The following is a 17,517-nucleotide window of genomic DNA, read 5'->3' on the forward strand; positions in this document are numbered from 1 at the left end:
CTTCCAGAAGGACAACCATTTCTGCAGCACTCCAACAATCAGGCCTGTATGGTAGATTGGCCAGACGGAAGCCACTCCTCAGTAAAAGGCACATGACAGCCCGCCTGGAGTTTGCCAAAAGGCACCTGAGGGACTCTCAGACCATGAGAAACAAAATTGTTTGGTCTAATGAAACAAAGATTGAACTCTTTGGCCTGAATGCCAAGCGTCATGTCTGGAGGAAACCAGGCACCGCTCATCACCTGGCCAATACCATCCCTACAGTGAAGCATGGTGGTGGCAGCATCATGCTGTGGGGATGTTTTTCAGCAGCAGGAACTGGGAGACTAGTCAGGGTCGAGGGAAAGATGAATGCAGCAATGTACAGAGACATCCTTGATGACCTGTTCCAGAGCGCTCTGGACCTCAGACTGGGGCAAGGGTTCATTTTCCAACAGGACAACGACTCTAAGCACACAGCCAAGCTAACAAAGGAGTGTTCGGGACAACTCTGTGAATGTCCTTGAGTGACCCAGCCAGAGCCCTCCCTGACTTGAACCACATGGAACATCTCTGGAGAGATCTGCAAATGGCCTGCACTGATGCTCCCCATCCAACCTGATGGAGCTTGAGAGGTTGAAGAAAGAATGGGAGAAACTGCCCAAAAATAGGTGTGCCAAGCTTGTAGCATCATACTCAAAAAGACTTGAGGCTGTAATTGCTGCCAAAGGTGTTTAAATAAAGTATTGCGCAAAGGCTGTGAATACTTATGTACATTTTTTTTTTATTTGTAATAAATTTGCAAAAGTTTCAAGCAAACTTTTTTCGCTTTGTCATTATGGGGTATTGTGTGTACAATTATGAGGTAAAAAAGGAATTTAATCCATTTTGGAATAAGGCTGTAACATAACAAAATGTGGAAAAAGTGAAGCACTGTGAATACTTTCTGGATGCACTGTAATCTACTAAGTATCTACGTGTGTGTGAGTGAGACAGAGTGAGTTTGTGTCTGGGCACAGACAAAGGCACAAATACTTATTCAAAATGGTCACCATGAGCACATGACCTTAGAAAGACTCCAAACAAGATGGTGGCAAACAAACAAGCTACTCAAGATGGCCCGAGGATGCCTGCCAAGACCACATGTTGGGGAAGGAGAGTGAGGTTCTTTGTTCAAAGCCAGTTCAAGTCGTCTAAAAGGCTGCTAGGTTAGGAGGGTTGGCTGCATGCAAGTCCTAGTACTTGGCTACATGTATCTGTGTGGACATACAAGTGTCAGTTAACAGGCTAACCAACATTCTAAGCAGATATAACAACGCTCAGATACATCAACTAGATCAGTACATGTACATCAAAGTTAACGATCTAGTCCTTAGCAGTGTTGTACTATGCTGTACTCGTGACGTTTATGCCCAGTCAATTTTACATAGTCCTTGGAACAAAAAGAAAAGGTCCTTTCCAGTATGGCGCTCACAGCATCCAGTGAATCTGTGTGAATTCATGTCCAGCTGTGTGGCTTTGGTGTTGCAGAGGAGGCTGCTGGTCACTTCTTTGTTCTTCTTGCAGAGTTAGCTATTCCACACTAACTCTGCTGTTGCTCCTGTTGCCTGGGGGATCAGTTGGTAGACTTGGTGTCGTAGCAGCTGGCAATAAATTACTTCACGCTTGGTTCCTTAAACAGGCACTTGCGTCGCTGCTGTTAAGGAAGAGTGAAGTGAAGCAGTCTGCTGTGAGCAGGCCTGCATGAGAGCTGTTGTTTCAGGTAGCAGTCTTGTGCTAACCTGGTGCTGGGAGCCTTGTTGCTCCTGGAAGAAGGTGCAAAAGGAGAGAGGCTTGTTGTTGTCTTGGAGAGCCAGGAGGAAGAGAGAGAACAAAGGGGTGCAGCTGGTTTTATTGTCTGGTGACACCTTGGGTCACATGTCACACAGTGACCAACACTTACTGGTCACCAAGGGTCTGTAGGGAAGGTTGTCCACAGGTGTGAAAATTGGAGGATTGCAGGCAGGTTTATGCATCACTGAACTATCTGCTCTGAGGCTCTTCTGCCTCTTTGGAGTAAATAAGTAGTGTGTAATACATCTTGAGTGATGTGTGATCAATATTAGGGAGTTAACCTGGGACAGCAGTTTGCTAAAGAAACCAACCTACTTCTATTAGGTCATCCTGGTAATAGTAATACAGGCTCATGTGTTGAATGAAATGTGTTGAAAGTTGAAAAAACATGAATGCTCTCCAAAGATGAGATGGATGAGGATTTTGAGTTGCATACATACTTTCTCAACACACACACACACACACACACACACACACACACACACTTGCGCTTCCATCTTTGTGAGGACACTCATTGACATAATGCATTCCCTAGCCCCTTACCCTAACCTTAACCATCACAACTGAGTGCCTAACCCTAACCTAAACCTAATTCTAACCATAACTCTAAAATCAAGTCTTAACCCTCAAAATGTGATTTTAAGGTGTCTCAAAAAGTGAGGAGCGGCCAAAATGTCCTCACTTTCCCAAAATGTCCTCACTCTGTTAGTAAAATACTTTTTTTGGTCCTTACTATGTAGCAAGTACAAGTACACACACACACACCTATACATACACATACACCTGTGTAACTCTCTACATTTTTCTGACAGTGAACTTCAGAGCAGCAAGAGGTTGGGTTATGCCTAAGCTGACAGGATTTGATATATTTATGCATTTATGTGTTCTTGTTTGGATGACTCATCTTATCAGTGGGTGTCTTGTGCCTTGATCTACTTCCAGAAATTTCCTTTGATTTTTTGACTTTTCCCATCCTCTACTGCAATTCCTTCTACTCTGCCTTTTCAATTTTATTATTGATTTTTATTTTTGAAGAGGTATAAGGTTATGTTCTGTTTAATTCCTGTCCAACTCCCATGGTCATTCTGGCCCTGATTTTCTTATTCAGTCCTGTCTGATAATAATTTAATGAATCAGATCACCAGATTAATGCAATGAGGGGCTTATTCTAGGGTTAGGGTTACTCTATATACTCTGGATCTAAAGGGGAGAGAGAAATGAGGATCCCCCTGCAGAAATGAAGTGTCACATTTCTGTAATTATAGACATTCTCTATTAGCTATTTTAAAACATCAAATACAGCTGATATAAGAGCCCAACTGATAAAATGACAAAGCTGATGAAATTGACTTATCTCATAGATTGTGATGCTGTACTATAGCTGCCGTAATGCTAGCCTGCAAATAACAAAATATACCTAAGAGACTGTAGATAAGAAATACAAAGACTTGTTTGAAGTAGCCACACTATGTTGCATTGCCATTCTGGTTCACCACTTTGGTTCATACCAAAATATCTCAACAACTACTGAATGTATTGTCATGAAGCTTGGTATGGACACTCATGTATCATTATATTTCTAGAGCACCGCCACAAGCATTATTTGTGGTTTTGAGTGAAATGTCTCAATAACAATCGATTGAATTGCCATGAAATTTAAAATGCACATTTACTCTCACCAGAGAAGGAGCTGTAATAACTGCTGAGTGTTAATACAGTGGGGTTTAAAAGGTTGAGACCACTTGGACCTCAGTGTAAATGTAGCCATTTTTTAACAGCAGGATAAGCAACTGCAGCACTTGATACTGTTAAACTTCAACATGAGTACAGACTACATCTTCGTCTTATTCTTTTTAATAATTAAGTTCTAATTAAAATGTCTGTTTGTATTACAAATGAGACTAGGCTAGACAAATATAACTGATTGCTTCTCTCTAATATAAAGGCTACATAGTAGTAGTTGTAAGTGGTTCTCAAGAAGTAAACTGCATCATGGTTTTGTGCTGTAAAAGAGGCCAGTTTTTTCTATTTCTAACATTGTCAACAGCAACCTTGCAGCTTCTTTACTTTCTGTCACAGTGATCACTTGTATTTTCTGTCTGTTTCTTTCTGCAGGATTTTGATGACTTCATCTTTGCATTCTTTGCCATTGAGATGGTAATAAAGATGGTGGCTCTGGGAATTTTTGGCAAGAAGTGTTACCTTGGAGACACATGGAACCGCTTGGACTTCTTCATTGTATTGGCTGGGTCAGTTATGCAATTACACACACAATAACACAAACAGACAGGTGGCAAAGCATATACACTGGAGGCTTTCACAAGATGCAGTATACACACACACAAATGCAACATATTTCAGCAGTGGTCAATCTGCAAATCAAAATTGGGAATGCAGGAACAGATTCAGAAAGAACAAGAATGTAATTGATGTCTTGAGTAGGTGTAATTGTGTTACTACATTTCAAAAATGTGCACAGTTTTCTTTACTTATTGCCCCCAGAGCAGAGAGAGTGGGATTAGATATTAAGATGAGTGCATATAAATTTAGAGGTTTTTTTAGAGTTTGTTGTTCTGCACCTAAATGTCTGTCTCTGTACACTCTGTACCATGCACACATAGAATAATGAACATATTAACCCACACAGCAAGACACACATACACAGATGCACACACAGTGATGCACCCACAGTAATTTCATTAAACATAATACAGAACATAGCCCACTGGTTTTGGTCTGACATTTTCATCATACTACACACCCTGCAGGTTTTTAATGCCATCCTTCTGCCACAGCTTCTGTTGTCCATCAGTGGGAACAGGACACATTTCTTTCTGTGTGCATGCATGCGTGTGTGCATGCAGTGTCCTTCAGCAGCAGAAATGAGATACATTTGAACCACTTCTTTTGCTGTAACACACCTGTAAAGCATAGGCTATGGGTTTACTGTAAACTGCGCTAACATTATTATCTATTATTAATCTTTTTAAGTATTCTTACTGACATCTTGCAGTTTTTCTTTCTTGTACTGTCCACGTTGCTGCTGTGACACTGTAAATTTCACCAGTGTGGGACTAATAAAGGGCCATCTTACTCTTAATCTTAATCATAACCTGTTTTCTGTAGTCTGTAATGGGAACCCCAAGCTTTTCCCTCAGCCCCCGTTCATTTAATTCCTTTGCTCCTATTCTTTTTTTCTCTCTACCTACTTCATACATCTGCATGGAAATTTTTTAGGATCATAGATAGTAAATAGATAGATAGGTGCTTCCCTATCGGTTGTTATAACTCAGCAACTGAACTGAGTACCAGAAGGAATTAGAGGGGGAATACCTTATAGTCTGGTGTTCAGGCACTAATCCACTGAATTATTAGAAGACCAATTAAAGGATCTTAAAATTAAACTATAGCAATAGGCAATGTTGTATTATAGCTATGATGAATGAAGACATTCTATGTAAATGCATACAGATGCAACTATTATGCAAATGTTGGGGAAACTGGGTCATTGCAGCAGAGCAAGATATGATATTATGCATATACTGTATATATATATATATATATATATAAGCATAAGGAAGAGGCTGAGATGAATTTCTGTATTGAGTTCTGTATGAGTTTCATAATGCAAAATAATAACTACACAAACCCATTAATTTTATGTATTGTAAAGTTAGATTAGAATATTTTAATGAATTTATGAGATCGATTTCTCCAAGTTTTACTTGAACTTTATTTCTCTAAATATAAAAACGAACTAAGCACGAGTGTAATAAAAATTCTATAAATGTCAGTGTTTTAAACAGAAGATGATGTTGCTTCTCCTTGAAGAGAAATTACATAAGTACTTAAAAGCAAGAACTGGCAAATTCAGACAAATGATTACAAAATTGAACTATATTGAGAGGTTAATAGGAAATGAGGCAGCTTTGAGCAAGCTCAAATTAAACCATACAAAAGGATATATGAAGAGTTTATTGAACTTAATAGTCAATGTTGCTATACCCCAAGGAAGGAAAAAGGTGTCTTTCAGGATAACAAGGATGTAGCTATGTGAATAGCTCTAACTCTTAAACAGAAACAAGAATCCTGCATTTCATGAATTAAATTATGGATAAAGGCTATGCAGTCAAAGTACCAGAAAACCAGCTAATTCATCAGGAGGGGAAAATATGGTATGTCCCTCACCATGGAGGGCTACCATCACCAGAACAAAAAACCAAGGGTTTTGCAACTGTGTTGCATGGTTCCAAGGAACATCAAATGCAGAACTGCTTCAGGGTCCTGACCTTTCAAATTTTTCTTTTAGATAAGATTCAGACAAGAGCACAATGCAATAATGGTGGACACTGAATCATTGTATTAGGAGGTAGTGACCTTTTGCACTTTCTATGGTGGCCAAAAGGAGACCTTGAGAAGGACCTCAACAAATACAAGATGGCTGTGCACCTACAGTATTTGAAGCAACTTCATCTTAGTTCTGCAATTTTGCACTCAGGAAAACTGCTGAAGATAACAGGAGCAAATCTTTGCTTCAAGCTGTGAATACATATATGCTGAGCAATTTCTACATAGATGACTGTCTAAAATCTGTCAGCAGTGCACCTGAAGCAATTGCCCTGTACACAGATCTTAAAACATTGTGTTCCTTGGGAGGATTTAATTTACTGTAACTCCAACGCATTGTAATAAATTGGACAAGCAACAGCTATGAGCTGCTTACAGCAATCCCAGAGCATGACAGATCTAAGAAATAAGAACAGTAGACTTGACTCATGACGTTCCTCTGACTAAGAGATCACTTGGTGCATAGACTTAGACTAATTCCACCTCAGGAATTAGTTAAAAGACAAACCCATCACCAGTGCAGGAATTCTGTCAACTGTGTGTTCTGTTTGTGACAGTTTAGGATTCCTCACTCCATTCATCCTTCCTGCAAAAATTCTAATGCAGCAACTGAGCAGAGAGAAACTTGGTTGGGAAATTTGCATTGAGATGGTTTGAATGGCTAAAGGATCTGAACCAACTGTCAACCTTCACCATGAGTAGATGTCTGAAGCCTTATGACTTCGTCAATGGTGCCAGAGCCATACTTTATTATTTTTTGGATGCAAGTGAAATTAGATAGGAGCTCTGTTTTACGTCAAGTTAACAATCAGGGTTGTGTCCATTGTACATTCAAAGCAAGAGTGTTACCTTTTAATCTCGAGAATTGAATTGACTGAAGCTGTTGTGGCTGTAAGCACTAATAAAATTATTTTAAAAAGGAGTTAGCCTGCATTTGGAGCTACAGGATTCAACATTCTGGACGGGCAGTACCATGGTCCTAAAATGATACTGTTAAGTTCAAGACATTCAAGCAAACTGGATATTCACTATTCGAGACTCAACAAAGCCATCATAATGGAGATATGTGAGTACTGTGATGAATCCTAATGACTGCACATCCAGGGGTCTCACAACCATGTTGATGAACCCCCCCAAGTTAGATTCATGGGCTGTCTTTTCATCATCAGCCAGAAAATCTGACTTACCATAAGGCAGGCTTCTACCTGACAAACCACAACTTACAAATGTAGGTGACAACTTTAGACCTTTTGTACCTTTCTGGAAGTTTCCTCCATCTCCACACAGGATTTCTGGAGCTTTGTTAGAGTGATCATTGTGTTCTTGGCCACCTCTCTTCCAAGGCCCTTCTCCCGGATTGCTCAGTTTTGCTGGGTGGCCAGCTCTAGGAAGAGCGCTGGTTGTTTCACACGTCTTCCATTTAAGATTTATGGAGGCAACCCATGGGGACCTTCAATGCAGCAGAATTTTTTAACAGCCTTCCCCAGATCTGTGCCTTGACACGATTCTGTCTCTGAGCTCTGCAGGCAGTTCCTTCCACCTCATAGCTAGGTTTTTGCGATATGCATTGTCAGCTGTTAGACAATAACAGCTAACCATAAGAGCATTAGCCTACAACATAAAATGTAAAAAAAGGATTCTGAACACTTTCCAAGTGCACCATTTCATGGAAGTGACAAAAACTGCAATTCCTCGAATGCTGCTGAGTGACAAGTTTGGAGGACATGCTTGCCACAAACCGGCATGCACTGAAGTCTTGGTTCCACACACACAGTCAGGCACTGCCAAGATGGTGACGGACAGTGTTGGGCAGTTACGCATTTTTCAGTAATGAATCACTAGAATACTATCACTTTCCCCAGTAATAAGTAAAACAGTAATAATATTACCGTTACTAATCAATTATCGCAATTTGTTTTTTTACCAGGTAGGCTGTCTTATGATGACGATGTTCAATGTCCTTGTTAACAAAGATGTCCTTGCAGCTGCTAGTTGTTCAAGTTGAAACTCCAGTGGCTGAGAGATGAGAATGAGGGCAGGAGAGAGCTTGTTAGGGAGCTTCTGACAGACATGTCAATTTGAGGCAGAGTCTGAGGACAGCTACTTGCTGGGGGAAAAAAAAGTAATGGCCTATTTAAGGGGATCTCAGGTTGAGACCCAGTTCTCAAACATACAACACTCTGACCCCATCTTGCCCACCTGAGGAGCGCCATTTTGTTCCCGACAAGGAACAGACTGTTTGAGAAGTGGTTTTAAGCTGCCCTGAGATATAATCATTATTTCACTTCTGAACATCAAGACCTTGTTTAATATGTCAGGGCTGAAATAACAAAACAGGAAGCTACAGAATCACCCAAAATGCGCAATGTTTAATATTTTTGTAAAGCAAAAGTGATATAGTAATATAACGAGTAATATAACAAATTATTTTTGATATGAAGTAATTAGTAAAGTAATATGATTACTTTTAAAAGAGTAATACTGTAAATAGAAAAGTAACTTATTATTCTTCCTGAGTAACCCAACACAGGTGATGGAGGAGCAAACCACTCTGAGCTTCAAAACCACTCTTCAGAAACCTATGGTTGACACCAAAGAGGCTATGTCTATCTTTATACATGGTCTATGGTGTGGATACATGTGTGCCTGTATGTTGGCGTACATATGAGTGTGTAAGTCGTGGTGTGAGCATCCATGTTGTTGTGTAGGCTATATGTCTCATGGGTTACACTATGTTGCCATTTCTGAACAAAAAAAAACAGAATAAACTCTTATATGTATGGACAGCCCCAGGCACATGGAAACAATTGTAACCTAGGTAACAGCTGGTTGTCCAGCATTTGATATATCCTGGCAACAGTTGTTAGGTCTGTGTAGGAAGGCTCTGATGAATTGTTTGTTTCTTTCTGTAGGCCTTCATTCCTAATCATCCCTCAATCATAAATCCTTCCTGTCAACAGGAGGGATTGATGATCCCTGAATGGACAGGTGGAATTTGGACAGGGAGAGAGATGTGAAATATGAAGGGAAAGAGTTTTTTGGCAAGTTATGGAAGTAAAGTGGAAGGAGTGCAGGAGGGATATTGTGCTATGTTCACATGATAAAAAGAAGAGTGGTGTGGCTCTGGGGATGGCAATATTTGGTGCAGAGTGAAATATCTCAACAACAAGGCCTATTGCATGGATTGTTGTTATATTTTGTACAATCAGTTTTCTTAACTTGATTGTAGTAATATTCCCACAAGTAAGTAATTTCTCTGGTAAGGACAATGTTACCATAATTGACAGAGATACTACTAAAATAAAATCTAAATTACCCTTTAAAAGATACCTTGCCTTGCAAACCCAGTGCAGTCAGCTTAATGACTTTGGCACTTTGAGTGTGATGTGTCCCAGTTGATAAACTGCTACAGAATTACAAAAATTGTGTTTATCTCTAAAGTAGTTCCATTGCAGTGAAGATTTTCAAGTTAAAAAAGTCTATTTTGAACCAAGGCTAAATAAGGTAGATCATTACATTCATATCAAGAAAATAAAATAACTGATTGAAAATTTTTGAATGACTTGTTAAGTGAGTGTTTTTATCATTCATATATTTATTTAACGATCAGTGCAGTGGGGCCCTAATCGATAGTCTAAACAGCAAACTGCACTAGCACTTACTGTAGCAGACAGGGGATTCTATCCTTTGTACATTGATCTGGCTATACAGTCTCTCTGTGGCTGGATTCCTCTTGTAGAGAGAACATAAGGATAACTGAGGAGGAAGAGGGCAAGTGAAGAGGGAACAGTAGAAAGGCAACAGATTGACTGAGAAAGGCAGCCAGAGAGAGGAAGAGAAGCTGAGGCAATCAGGTCGACTGCTTCATTGGACTCCCTCAATAATTAAATTGGTCCTATGTTTGAGGACAGACACCATGGATGAAAATACTAATTTTGATTATATCAGCCAGTTTAGATAACTGGCATTTTGCTGTGATTGGAGGCTATAAAAACAGTGATGAAATATGTAATTTCTAGTAAATTACCTATAATGAGTCTAAAATGTGTTTTCCTAAGGTGAAATATCCCATGTAAACATTTGTTCAGAATTTTGTGCTGCCATAACTGCTTCCAGTATACATATCATATGCAAGATTAACATACATGCAATACATGCAATCATTGCCTTCATTCAGTACCTACTCTACACTGTACATCATACCTCTAGTCTACATTAAAAATAGAACTTACTTGCCTTGAGAACCTTAGTTGAAATAAAGCGGTGTGTACCTTTGATCCTTCAAGACAACAGTTGTTAGCTGCTCAGATTTTTTTATTTGAAGAATTTTTTAGATTTTTTTAGTGTTCAAAATTATAGTTTAGTGTGTTAGAATGCTAACATTTGACAGCATGAAAATGCACTACACATAAACTAGAACTGAGGCTGATGGGAATGTCACTTGTCATGAACCAAAGTATCGGGTAAATTAAAAGTAATTAAAAGAAAGGATCAGTTGAAAAGTGAAGATATCGCCAATGATATTGCAAGTCATCCTAAAGGGACCTGTTGTCTGTGCTAGTATTAGCCAAAAAGTCCAGGGTTCACCAAAATAAGTTGGATATATCCTTTGGGAATCATGAATGTCTGTACAAAATTCCATGGCAATCCATCCAGCAGTTGTTGAGATATTTCAGTCCAGACTGGTAGACTGCCCAAATGACAACCTTGCATGCACACAAAAACCAGACATCATTTCCCTGTGATCTTTTAATTTTATCATGAATTGTTAAGCAATTTACTGAATCAGTATGATCTCTATAAATTGATCTTTGATCATTCATCTGATGTTTAATAATGATGAGGGATATCAGCACTGATGATGGTTAAAGATATATGAGGTGAATTTATGTTATGGGCGCTATAAACAGCCACAGCCATGTGTAATGACAGCTACTCTGGTACTGTTGGAGACACTCATAGATGCAACACAATCAGTAAAACTGCACTTCTTCTTTGCAAAAATCAAAATATACAGGACATGTGCTGCATTGCAAGACAAACATGTTACTTTTTTCAGTGCCAACAGAGCTAAAGCAAGACCGTTTCTTAAAGAAGTACTTTCTTAAAGAAGTCTCAACCTCAAATTCCCTTGACCTCAAGTAGTCCATTACTTCTTTTTCTGCCGAGTAGCTGTCCTGGGTCTCTAATGCATAAAATTCAATTTCATCATGGCTGATGAGTTCAGCAGAACGATGTCATCATAAGATGGGCCATCTAGGACAAAAAACAAATCATGTTAAGGTAACGCAAAGCTGATAGGATTTGTAATGGTAATATTATTACTATTTTAGAAATTGTAATCCCTTAAACTACTCGTTACTGAAGAAAGCAATAATATTACAGTAATTCATTGCTGCCCGACAATGAGTATAAGGAAGCAAAGAAGTTAGTAGGAAGTGCAGTCTTAAATTTTGAGAAAGATTAAAACAGTCTATCACAAAGCAGAGAATATATAGTGTAACCCTAATCCTGACCATGGCCCCATTCATTCAAGGTAATAAGAAAAAGTATGTGAACCCCTTAAAATGGCCTAATATTTTGTATTGATTGGTCATAAAACATGATCTGATCTTTATCTAATTCACGAAGATAGATAAATCAGTGTCCCTAAGCTAATGTTAAACAAAAATTTCTAATGTTTTATGTTTTTATTAAACAAACCCATGAAACATTTAAAATACTGGTAGAAAATGTAAGTGAACTCTTGGGTTAATAACTGGTCGAACCTCCTTTGAAAGCAATCAAACAAGCATCTTCAGTAGCTGTTGATCAGACCTTCACAATATTCAGGTGGAAATCTAGACCATTATTCCCTTAGTTCAGCCATATTCTGAGGATGTCTGGTGTGAGCGCCTCACTTCAGGCACATCAGCTGGGCTCTGACTGGGCCACTCGAACAAGTGGATTTTTTTTGTTTGAAGTCTGTAGATTTACTTTGATGATGGTCCTGTTCCATTGCCCAACCTCTACTATTGAGCTTCACCAGGTGGGCAGTCTCCCTGATAGTATATTATCCTGTAAAGTACCTTGATAAATTTGGGAATTCATTTTCCTCTCCATGATGACCGGTTGTCCAGGCTCAGAGGGAGCAAAGCCCCAAATCACAATGCTCTGTCCACTGTACTTCACCTTTGGGATGATGTTTTCATGTTGGTAAGCAGTGCCCTTTGTACATCATACATAGTGCTGCATGTTCTTTCCAAACAAGTCTAAATTCTTTGAGATGACTCTGTAACCCTTTAAGCTTCATGCAAAGCAATAATTCTTGATTGTAAGTTCTCTGAGATTTTTTTTTCCTGCATGGTTCAAATCAGCAGATGTTTCTGGTAAATAGCAATCTCAAAAATTTCAGTGTTTCTTGTTTGTTTTATATAAGCCAAAGTACCTCCAACCCACTGTTGAAAAAAAATATTCAATCCAGTTCAGAGTTTGCTGCAGTGGTGTGAGTTTTTTTGTATTCCAGAATACGGCGAGCCTACTGACATAGAGCGGATATGAAGCAATAGACTGACCAAGAGTGAAGGGCAGGAGAACATTTATATAGTAGGCACAAGGTGGGGGTCACACAGTATGTAAATGCTGATCGTATAGTGGTTACAGATATTGTAATTAGGCACAAACCAGAGGAAGGAAGGCAATTTGCATTACCAGACCTAAAGGTGTGATACAGAGAGGGAGTGGTCACCTTTATGTAAATACAGTTGCTACAGTTGTTACAGGCATTGCGGAGACCTCACAGTGTAACACCTATTATGAAGTTATCAGGGGGAAGGAAGGGCCCCCGGATTAAATTGGTTAGCGAGGTAGTGGTATTGTACAACAGTTAAGGAAATTAACAAGGCAAGACAGACGGGTGCCAAAGTCCCCACTATACAAAATGTCTATTTTCTTCCTCACCACACATCCAATGTTGTTTCAGTCATTAGACTCTGGGTTTGATAACTCCTGGCTCCAATTAGCTTTTGCTAATACCATTATCTTAAGGGTTGAGTGTTTTCAACATGGAGAATGATTGTTTATTAGTTAAAAAATAGATTGTGCTTGTTAAAAATTGTAACTTGGATGAAGATCTGGCCATATTTTATACATAAATGGAAGTAATGCCAAAGAGCTTACTTTTCTTGCTACTGTATGTGACAGGTATCGCTATTAATTTTATCATGATGTATTGCTATTTAAAATACAAGCTTTGAACCTTTAACTGACTTTAAATATTTGACATATCAATGTGGACCAGTAAACAGCAAAGAGAAGAAAGTGTGAGGATGGAGGAGACCAAGTGAGAGTGGAGGAGATGTCAAGAAGAAGGGAGAGAGGGAGGCAAAGTGTTACAGAGGCTGAAAAGAGGCAAAAGGTGGGAGAGGAGAAAGACAAGGGGAAAGAGAAAAGATAATCTCATTGCAATTAACGCGTTAATGCTGACAGCCCTATGAAAAACAGTTGTTTTTTCCCCATCACCATACACTCAATACCTCATAATAGGGTTGTGAACGATAAACAGATGCGACCGGATATTTGGTTCAACAAGTGAGAGATACGGCTGCATCAGTAGCAGCCTCCTCAATCGATACGAATTATCAATGAATTCCTAGATGAATCGGTTATAGAGTCATGGATCGGGTATCGCGAGACTTTGAATCGGTTGGCGGCATTACACACGCGCCAGGTCTCTAAAACAACGCGAGAGCTGAGGCTGACCGCAAAACGCCGTAGCTGCCTAGCTGGTATTAGCATGAATGATAAACAAGGGACGACTATGGATGTATTATAAGACCTGGATACGGCGCCGCCACTCAGCCTTGCAGCCAGTTGTTTCCAGTGGCCACTCGTGGTATTGCAGCGAAAAATCCCATGCGGCCCAAAAAGCATTTTCCCATAGACGGCAATAGTAAAAGAGAGGCCTGTAAAACTTTTAACAGGACACCTCCAGCTGTGCACACAGCCAAATATCAATCTTTCTAATGTATATTTTTAAGCCATGGGGTTTTAATCTGTGTAAAAGTTTTTCAAAGATCAGAAAAAGCCCAGAAAAGTCTTTTTTCTCTGAGTGACGTCACTACTGTGTACGTTCACTCTATCCGCGGTCCCGCTGTGTCTCAGGAACGAGCATGGTTGCTAGGTTACTGCTAGCCTCGTCAGGACGAGAACAAGTTAGTGTGAAAAGTGAATAAACGACACAGAGGTGAGTTTTCTTCTACACACATCAAGGTACATTGATTTTGTGATTTTTTTTTTTATCGCACTTATTCGTCACTTCTTACACTTTTTTCAGGAATGTAATTGTTTTTAATCAATATATTCGCCGCATAACTGGATTCACTAAGACGCCAATATGATTTTTCATAACTTCCTCCGTAACAGTTTCTTCAGGTATTTTAATTTAAGTCATTGAGCTTCTATGTGATAGTTTCTGTGATCTGTGTGCCAGCAGTGTCTCATCCTGACTGCAGTTCACCAGCCTGTCATCCGCTCACAACACCCGCTTATTATTTTATAGATTATTTAATGACCTTCACTGTGTCAGCGGGTTCAAACTATAACTGACTCCGGCCTGTAACCCAGTTGTCGTTCTTACTCTGTATGGAATTGATTCGTATCGAATCGGTCTGTAATAAAAGGATATTGTTTTTGAATCGAATCGTAACCTGTGTATCTAGATGCATATCGAATAATTTATCACAGAGAGATGTGCAACCCTACCTCATAATGACAAAGGAAAAACTGAATTTTAGAATTTTTTGCAAATTCATTGTGTGTGGGGATATTGGAAAAACCTCCTTAAAACAAACACCGCCCTCTCTCTCTCTATTTGTGTGTGTGTGTTTGAGCTTGCACTATACAGCATTAGAGCTGGACTAATGTATTTTCTTGTTCTGGGTGTCACCTGGGTTCTTCTCCATCAGCAGATTGTCTGTGGATTATCAGTCAGGGGCAGGAAGCGTGGTTAAAGGGGAAGTGTGAGCAGAATGTTTAAAATTCATTAAGGATAAATTTTGATGTTAAACTGTGTCTGTGTTATCAAGCAATATAACAGAGTAGTAATAAGGAAGAGCATCCTGCAGCCTCCGCTGATTTACACTGTGTTCCCAAAGTAATTTAGTCATTGATGAGAAACCCCCCTCTGTGCACAGGAAGTTAATGCTCTGAAAAAGAACTATATCCTACGTAGCATTGAGAAATCATTCATTGACAGAATGGAGTGGCCTTTGTTATCTTATGCTTTTGTCTGTTTAGTTAACCAAAGATATAGTTTATTATAAAATAATTAATTCAAACACTGATTGCTTCCACACCTACATGTACCTGGCCATTCACTGCATGAAGTGGGTGTGGATGTCATTTGTTGGTTTTGGAAACTTCAATAATCGGCTGACATATGACATCATATTACAGAATTAGTGTGTGTTCAGCCTTGGAGCCTCTAATATTCAAGATTGGCCTGTAGGACAAAACTGACTGGCCAACGGATGTGCTACAATTACAGGCTTTATAGGTTTTCTAAAAAAAATAAGAAATAACATGAAAGAATCATGAAAATCTCCATTGGCAGTGTATGTAGTAATTAATAGTATTTACGCAGATTCACAGAGTAGAGAACACTTGACCTGATTGGCAGGAGGGTGTACATTACTATAAGTAAGCATTCTCATTATGGTATTATTATGATAGCTGGAAGGATATTTTCAGGAGTTTAAGGTTGCTAGAATTATGGCTTATCCTATTAGTTTTTAGAAGAAAAGTGTTACTACAGAATACAACAGTCAAATGATATCACTTTACAACTTTTCTCACACACTGTATGCAGTAGGATTTCTTTACACATATAAACAGACTTTGATGTGTAAAATCAATTCATTTCCCCTTTAAGCTCATTTTGCTGCAACATATAGATAAAATGCTGTTGTATGTTGATTGATGTTTTTTATTCCTGTGTTTTGTTTTCATTTGTTTCAAGCAAACTTTACTTCATTGTCCATCAGACCTTTAACAGGAAGTGGAAGGGCTGCAACAATTGGGCAGAACAGTTAGATATTTCATTTGGTCATGGGAACTCTGAAGTGTTCATGGGCAACAAACTTAAAGCATTGCATTATGTAGGAGTATTCCCTCTTAGTATCTGATTTTTGCAAGAGAAAGAGAGATATTCAATAATCAACCATTGCTGTGAAAAATAAGTTGGTTAACATTTGGGTTAGATAAGCAGAGTGGGCTGATGACAGAAAGTGTTGCTGATGTAAGGGTTTCATTCCAATTCAGCATGAAAACACTCCATCTGTCTGTCTCAGTGTTTTTTCCTCTCTCCACTTCTCCCTGATAGTACATGCACTTAATTTAATATTATTATGATCTCATTGTTAGCTGCTGCCCATGCAGCAAATAATGTTATAAAGTTGATTGTCACATAAGGGATGGTAGAGTTGGCATACACAGCATTTCCACTTTAACCATATTCTGAATGTAGACACACACACCACAGTCAAAACCAGCCCCCAATTACACATACACTAAGAGCTATCCATTACTTGCCTGTCACTGATGTGGAGGCAAATTAAAAGTAAACAATATGTGACCAAAGGAATATCAGAAGAGAGGACCCAAAGAGGACCCTGCCTGTGGAACCATCAGGTGGTGTGAAGAGTGAAGATAAAATTAACTCAGTTCTGAAAATGCATTAATTATTAGTATTTAAACATATCTTTTAATATTTCATGAATACATGCTTTGACTTCAGGGTGTTAGTATTTAGTATGCAAATGTTTAATAGAGTCCCAAGAACATTTCAAAATTAGCTCTAGTTCTATACAGCAGTAGTTTTTGGTTTTGGTTTGGTTTGTTTTTTTGTTTTTTAACAATGCATATCTTTCTTTTCATTGTGTTAACACATTTTGGCATTCATAGTGAGGACAAAAAGAGAGTATAAATGAAAAAAAAAACTGATTATGAGATATGAATATTTATATGAGGTTACAAAATAAAAACCTCTGGATAAAAAACAAGAACATTGCTTGTATTTTATTTTGAAAGAACATGAAAAAGTGCATTTTTTTCAAGTGTTTGAAAGATTTGTTTAGTTTTACAAAATTTACACATTCTTTGGGCTAGTTAACTTGATAAAGATGATTTTTTGATTATGATGTTTTTTTCACAAACCTCTCTAAAAGGAAAACTGTGGGAAAATGTTTTTTTAACTGTTTAAGAAACCATAGAAAACATACTTAAGTATTATGATGCCTAAAAAACCTATTGAAACCATTCCAAACACAGCTGATCCTCTATCTTATACACACTGCATGCAGGCTCCCAGCTACTTTTTAC

General features: G+C 38.7%; 1 protein-coding gene across 1 annotated transcript in view; it reads left to right on the forward strand.

Annotated features, from left to right (window-relative positions):
- Window positions 1-17,517, forward strand: part of cacna1g (calcium channel, voltage-dependent, T type, alpha 1G subunit) — a 264,447-nt gene that overhangs the window by 107,999 nt on the left and 138,931 nt on the right. Inside the window, exon 4 of the mRNA XM_071461978.1 lies at window positions 3,928-4,061. Coding sequence (XP_071318079.1) covers window positions 3,928-4,061 — 134 coding nt within the window. The remainder of the gene's footprint in view (window positions 1-3,927; window positions 4,062-17,517) is intronic.

Source organism: Trachinotus anak, unplaced genomic scaffold (genome assembly GCF_046630095.1).
Source record: "Trachinotus anak isolate AG129_WGS33_773 ecotype Australia unplaced genomic scaffold, CSIRO_AGI_Tana_v1 ptg000025l, whole genome shotgun sequence".
NCBI classification, from domain to species: Eukaryota; Metazoa; Chordata; class Actinopteri; order Carangiformes; family Carangidae; genus Trachinotus; species Trachinotus anak.